This window comes from Salvelinus sp. IW2-2015, unplaced genomic scaffold (genome assembly GCF_002910315.2).
Source record: "Salvelinus sp. IW2-2015 unplaced genomic scaffold, ASM291031v2 Un_scaffold1702, whole genome shotgun sequence".
NCBI classification, from domain to species: Eukaryota; Metazoa; Chordata; class Actinopteri; order Salmoniformes; family Salmonidae; genus Salvelinus; species Salvelinus sp. IW2-2015.
The window spans coordinates 95,823-103,322 of NW_019943095.1; the positions used below are offsets into that span (position 1 = coordinate 95,823).

A 7,500-nucleotide genomic window follows, 5' to 3' on the forward strand; every position below is an offset into this window, starting at 1 on the left:
CACATCGTTCTGATAAAACTTCTAAAGTACAGTTAGAATAAATGCGGAACCCCAGTCAACCTGTCATCCCCCTCTTCAAATGGGACGGTGCACACTCTACGTACCAATATAGGAAACACCCTAACAGTCACCCAAATATCCATCCTGCCCTGACCTTAATCCCCTTTAAAGTCGTAAATCGAGAAAGTCACAAGGCAAGGTCCCTTAACAAAAATCAGATCACTGACCATTTCGAATCCCACCGTACCTTACTTCGTAACTGTAATGAGCCCCCAATCCACGTTTTCCGATTAGCAATAACCGAGATCTACGAGTATGATCTGCTCGCCCTGCAGCCCATCTCTATCACGTTATAGAACCGATCATAACCTGACAGATATGATCCCTCAGTATTCCACACTCTAAGAAACCCATCGATAATAAGACCTGAAGTTACTGGACTCGCTAGCATGATCACATCAAGTCAACATAAACACTGAGTAAGCCTAGGACCCCACCACGGCTTTCGACTCACTGTCATAGAAAAGCCTCACCTATTCTTATACTTGCAGTAGCTAGAGACCCGCTTCACCCTTAAACAGCTTGTTTCTCAAATGATGCCCTACGGACAGTTACCTGAGTAATGGACTCCAACTAACTTCTCCAGATAGAGGAGAACAGTTACTGATTATGGACGGCGTGATGGTGTTTCCAAAATTGGCCGGCGCCTTTGTTACGACCCACGTAACACCTATGCAGTGGGCACCCATGCTATGTGTAGAACGGAGTGCCACACAGGGAGCTAACTAAGTGAATCCCCCCAGTCCAACCCCGACTCTTTTCTCTGTATACAATCAGAAATCATTAATTTGCCGTGCATATGCTAGCGCGGTGGCCTCCTTCTTAGACGCAATCATCCATATTCGAGCAGATGCATGCCAGATACATACGGAATCCCGATTCCACATTACAGCTACCCTGACAGCCATCTCTGATAAGTCGAACACCGCGCTGAAGAGTTCTATCATAAAAGAAAACCACATCCCTGATTGAGCTTCAAACATTGCCAGTGACAACAAGCTTACTCTGATCCCTCCGCCCTCAAAGTCTTAGCCCTAAATAGGCAATACATAAAAGTACATACATGAGATGCTGACCCACAGTCATCTACATAAGCCAAATCACTTTGCGTATCGAACCCCCCCGAACACTACAACCATTACTGAAAAAATACCAAGTCACCCGCCCCGACTAGCCATCACTACTTCTGTAAGAATCCCAGTACTAGAGAACTTTATAGTGGTGCGTGAAACTGACCCAAAGACTCCACCCCTTTCACAAACCACGTCTAAATTAATCAGATAATCTCCGGAACACTCCAAAAGTACTACCATCTAGAATCGGCTTCCTGTTTTTTGACAACAACTATAACTACAAACAGAGCGATTTCATAAACTCACAAGTAACCGAAAACCACCCGACGTTCGGAACCTGCTTCCGTGTAAAGCATATTTCAAAATCGACACAGACAGGTGGATTAAAAACAACTAAGATTGTTAATTGCTATAATGTCACTAGAGCCTGATTCATGAAGTATAAATATTTCTATTAAAAAGCATGTTTTTATATTATTGTGTATACCCCTGCGGCTCTGCTTCAACCCTAAAGAAACGTTCATACTATGAATATTAACCTCGAACTCCCGAGGTCCCATGACCAAGAACTCCTCTGGACTATGTAAACTGAAAACATACATCCGTAGGCTGCATTACTGTAGCTGAGGATTATAATCAAATCAATGAAAGGCCTATAAAGTATGGACATCTGAGACAAGACTTCCCCATTGCTTCATCCCTAGAGACAACCTATCGACAATGCAGCTGCAAAGCTATACGGAAAGACCCCTCCCAAGTCAGTAGGCATTCTGGATTCTTTATGACTACCCCTAACTTCACAATGCACTTGAGCTTATATAGAGGCCGTGTCCTCCACCGCCCGCCTTCGGGAAATTTAGCTGACCACACTTACTGCGAGTAATGGAACCCCCATCCCACAATGACTCCATTTGTTATGCACCCAAAGTCATACTATGACAAAAGTAAACTGACCCCTAGAATCAACACAGAAACGCCGTGGCCTCAGGAATACAAGTCCATCCGATTCGCGAGCTCATTTATCAAAACCCAGTGTCAATCTTGCTTCGATCACGTAGAGAAAACAGTACGAGAAGTATGCGACCCCAGTCCCGCGATAATCCTAGCAAACAGGGCCCAGAAAGCAATGACCCCATAACATTGATGTATACGCTGACCTCGAGTCGTAGACCTCGAGGAGATAGTCATTAGCAAGAGTGTACACTGCGAGTAATATGTAACGCCCTACCCACCAGTGACTCAATCTAAAACCTTTCCTAAACCAGAAGAACGTTGTGAGAACAGACTGAGTATGGACCCAGTCACTAGAACATAACAGAATTAATGACCCCAGCACAATAAATAGACCAATGCATACCCTCGACGAATATATTACACCATCACAGCGCGATAGCCACCCACTCGTGATTAGTATTACATGCGAACCTCCGAGATAACCAATGCCCGATCCAAGAATAAAGTAATCCCAAACAGTGCAAGCTCATTGCCTTCGCAACGTGCAGAATCTAACATGATCGCACATACGACCGTCAGATAAGACCAAGTTAGGAGTCGCATTAGTCAAAACCCAGGAACCTTCAAACAAGCGTATAATATGTATCCCTTGCATGGCTCAGGAAGTTTCCTCAGTCAATCACGGGATTACAAAAAGAAAACCATCCGCACGTCACAAGCTACATGCGAAAACGTCCTGTTCGGAACCGAGACTACAACATTAAACATACTTCTTTGCCTCCATATATTCGAGAGACAACATGTAACTAGTGCGAACTGACACGGCCCCGCGTTCACCAATAGCCTCGTGGGCTCTCCCGCTCCGTGGTACCAGCGTTGAGTAAAACATTTAAGAAAACCATGCTTTTAACCTTGACAAGACTGTCACTGAGTATGGACCCGGTCACTCAGAACATTTACTGAGTATGGACCCGTCACTAGAACCAGTCCCTATATTCCACGTGACAGACGATCATATCTGTTCCATACGATACAGTCCCTATATTCCACGTGACAGACGATCATATCTGTTCCATACGATACAGTCCCTATATTCCACGTGACAGACAATCATATCTGTCTGAATGTTCGCCAACATGTCGCCCTCCTGAATTGGTCCAATGTCAAAGGTCATCCAGAAGGCATCGTCCTGTTTTCGCTGTAATCCAGTATCCGTGGGTAATATCCATGTATCCAACAGAAACACTGTACATAACAATGAACTCTGTTCTATTTGATATAGCATATTGCTGTTTTATTTTAATGCTGGGTCCTCCTGAATGCTGCCTTCGAAGGCAAAGCTGCCAGTACAACGAGATGGATAAAGAAAAAACTCCACCAAACTTTCCGACTAGGCCCCATGTTCAGAGATCGCGCACAGCAACCCCTCCTGAGCAGACACTTCCTGCATCATGTGGCCATAACACCTGCGATGACAAGTTTCGCTTTTCATGAGGCGTTGTATCCACACCGAGACATCATATTATTCTCTCATGATATCATCCCAGTAGCCAGTATTCATTGGTGGTTCAGAGGATGTGGTCGTTATTAAACGTTTACACACCTCCCCCAGGGTCACGCACAGCCACACTCCCGCGCCAACACATCCTGCACCGTGTGGTATCTACTGTTGTTATCCAGGAAGGAGATATCCTTCTCGTACGCGATAGGCCGACAGCACGGGCTGTACTGCACCTTGTCTCTCCGCCCCTTTTTAATGTGCCCCGCCCTCCTCGTGTGTTCCAGGGCGATGTCATAGTTGCGTCGTCGGCGAGCGGTGCACCTGCCGCTGCAGTACCTGAAGAGGAGAGTCTCGTCGCTGTCGTAGCCCAGCCCCAGTTCCCCCACCGTCACTTCCACCTCCCGCAGAGAGCACGGCTTTAACCTCCTCCTGCGCCCACTCTTAGCTCCCTTGGTCCCCCGGGAGGAGCTCTCCTGGCTCTCCTCTCTGCTGTTCCTGCCTCTCCTCTTGCTACTCCTGTCAATCAGAGTCCCGATCACCTTCTTCAGTTCTCCCTCGGTGAAGCTCTGGAGAAGGTGGGAGACTGGAAGGAGACGGAGAGAGAGAGAGCACAGTTAGATAAAGGTAGAGAAACAGGTACAGAGGCAGGGACAGACAGACAGACAGACAGACAGACAGACAGACAGAAGAGAGCGCAGGAGGTAGATGGAGAGGGAGGAGGTAGAGGAGGAGAGGGTAGAGGGAGGAGGTAGAGGAGGAGGAGGAGGAGGAGGTAGAGGAGAGGAGAGTAGGGAGAGGGGAGAGAAGGAGGAGGTAGAGAGGAGGTAGAGGAGAGGAGAGAGGGAGGAGGTAGAGGAGAGGGAGGAAAGGTAGAGGGAGGGGGGTAGAGGAGAGAGGGAGGAGGTAGAGGAGAGAGAGGAAGAGAGGAGAGAGGGAGGAGGTAGAGGAGAGAGGGAGAAGGAAGAGAGGGAGAGGAGAGAGGGAGAGGAAGAGGTAACAGCTTGTTTTATATATAGACACATGTTCACTGAGGGACCTAGAACATGTGGCCCAAATGGTACAGCTTTGGTCTTTGGTCAAAATTCGTGCGACTTAATATGGACCAGGGTGCCATTCTAGAGGCTCTGCTGGGAATTCTTCACGTAGGCAGAACACGGTAGGTGTGGCTTACAGATTCCTGGTGGAGAACAAATTATTTCCCCTCTCTTTCTCTGGAAGCACATGACTTATATGCACACACCACATATTCACCATTACACGTCAACAAGTAATGTAGGATATTTTGTACCTCCCGATGAGCTGCAGCTCATTCTGGTTGAGCATGGCTCTTGTAATGCCAGGATTGTGTATTCAATTCCTCGAGCCCCCCATCCCTAAAAAAATGTATGCAACATGACGACTGTAAGTCGCTTTGGATAAAGCGTCTGATAAATGGCATATATGAGTAATTGGCATTTAGACTAAAAGCAAACTGACAGCAGAGTAATGGCATCTGACAAGAAAACAGTTATGTTAAGCCCTTGGCTCTTATGTTGTGTTGAACGCGGAATCTCAGCCATGTGAAAGCGATGAGGGAATAACAGGTAAATCATTGTTCAGTCCCCAAAACAAGACATATTTCCCATTTTAGGCTTTACAACAGTCTTCACACACAGTAGTGAGCCAAACCTTCTAATAGTTCACAGGATTATCAAAGGTAAATGTTTCTACAAGATCACAGATGTAACAATGTGTTAACATATTCAACTGGTTCTTTCTCTCTCTCTCTCTCTCTCTTCTCTCTCTCTCTCGTCTTCTCTCTCTCTGTCTCCTCTCTCTCTCTCTCTCTCTCTCTCTCTCTCTCTCTCTCTCTCCTCTCTCTCTCTCTCTCTCTTCTCTCTCGTCTCCTCTTCTCTCTCTTCTCTCTCTCTCCTCTCTCTCTCTCTCTCTCTCTCTCTCTTTCTCTCCTCTTCTCTCTCTCTCTCTCTCTCTCTCTCTCTCTCTCTCACCCTCTCGTCTCACCCTCTCTCTCTGTCTCTCTGTCTCCCTCTCTCCTCTCCCCCTCAGTTCTTCCCTCTCTCCCCTCTCTTCTTCTCTTCCCTCTCCTCTCTCCCCTTTCTCTCTCTTCTCTCTCTCTCCTCTTCTCCCTCTCTCTCTCTTTCTCTCTTCTCTCTCTTTCTCTCTCTCTCTGTCTCTCTCTCTCTCTCTCTCTCTCTCTCTCTCTCCTCCTCTCTCTCTCTCTCTCTCACCCTCTCCTCTCTCTCCCTCCTCTCTCTGTCTCTCTGCTTCCCCTCTCTCTCTCCCCTCTCTCTCCCCCTCTCTCTCTGTCTCCTCTCTCTTCCCTTTCTCTCTCTATCTCTCTCTCTCTCTGTCTCCCTCTCTCTCTCTCTCTCTCTCTCTCTCGCTGCTCCCTCTCTCTCCTCTCTCTCTCTCTCTTTTCTGGCCCAGATTTTCAATGCTCTCCAAATGTCTAAGATGAAGTTATGGAACGAGGGTGCCAACTTTTGTCTTCATGTCTGTGCTACGTTACTGTCTCTCCACCTCACTAGAAACATCATGGTTACTACTGGACTGCAAGACTTCAACTAGGATAGCATCATTCATCATCATCATCAAAATCATCATCATTAATCGTCAAAAACCACTGTCGCTATCAGTGACAAGCCAATACCACCCCCACCAGCATTATCTTCAGGTAGGCATTATACCACCGTTATCATCATCATCATCACATTATTATCATCATCACATCATCGTCTTCCTCCTCATCCAGGATGAAGGCTGGGCTCCACAGAACAGTGCGGGCTGTAAAGACACCCATCAGCTCTCCTCCTCTCCCAGTGTAAGTTAACAATAAAACAGTTTTGGTTTCCATAGCCACCGGGTGTTATAGTGAGGTGGTGTGGGGGAAGGGTTGTCAGGCGCTGAACAGTGGGTGCTTATGTGACTCTGGTTGTGTCCTATAAACCTATTGGGCCACACAAGCCTCAGATAAAGAACAATTCACCTGCATAGGGATATGTTGTTGACAGTAAGGACCAGAGACACATACCTGCCGTCACATCCACACATACCTCACAATCACATCACCTCCACATCACCTCAACACCATCACCACATCACCTTCATACATTACCTCACATCCACACTCACATCACCTCATACATCCACCTCACATTACCTCATACATTACCTCGCATCACTACACATCAACATTAACCTCATACATACCTCACATCCTCAAATACATCACCTCCATATCACCTCACCTACCTCATCATACCTACATTACTCATACATTACCCTCATACATTACCTCATACATCACCTCATACATCACCTCATATCACCTCATACATCACCTCACATTACCTCACTACCTATACCTCACATCACCTCACATCACCTCATACATATCACCTCATACATTCCCTCATACATCACCTCACATCACCTCATACATTACCTCATACATCACCTCATACATTACCTCATACATACCTCATACGTCACCTCATACATCACCTCACATCACCTCACCTACACACCTCACACATCACTCACTTACCTCACATCAGCTCATACATCAGCTCATACATCACCTCATATCACCTCACATCACCTCACATCACCACACATCACCTCGCACATCACCTCACATTACCTCACATCACATCATACATCCTCACATCACCTCATACATTACCTCATACATCACCTCATACATCACCTCACATCACCTCACACATTACCTCATACATCACCTCATACATTACCTCATACATCACCTCATACACAACCTCATACATCACCTCATACATCACTCATACATCACCTCATACATCACCTCTTACATTACCTCATACATTACCTCACACATCACCACATCACCTCATACATCATCTATACAATACCTCATACAGTATCTCGCAC

The 7,500-nt window shown here is 46.4% G+C and overlaps 1 protein-coding gene across 1 annotated transcript; it reads right to left on the reverse strand.

Moving 5' to 3' along the window:
* Window positions 1-3,083: 3,083 nt before the first annotated feature.
* Window positions 3,084-4,383, reverse strand: LOC112071723 (neurturin-like; the record flags this gene model as incomplete). The annotated part of the gene is made up of 2 exons (XM_024139164.1): window positions 3,084-4,171; window positions 4,257-4,383. Coding segments are annotated over 2 exons (597 nt in total), but the record flags the coding sequence as incomplete, so codon positions are not given.
* Between the last annotated feature and the right edge of the window lie 3,117 nt (window positions 4,384-7,500).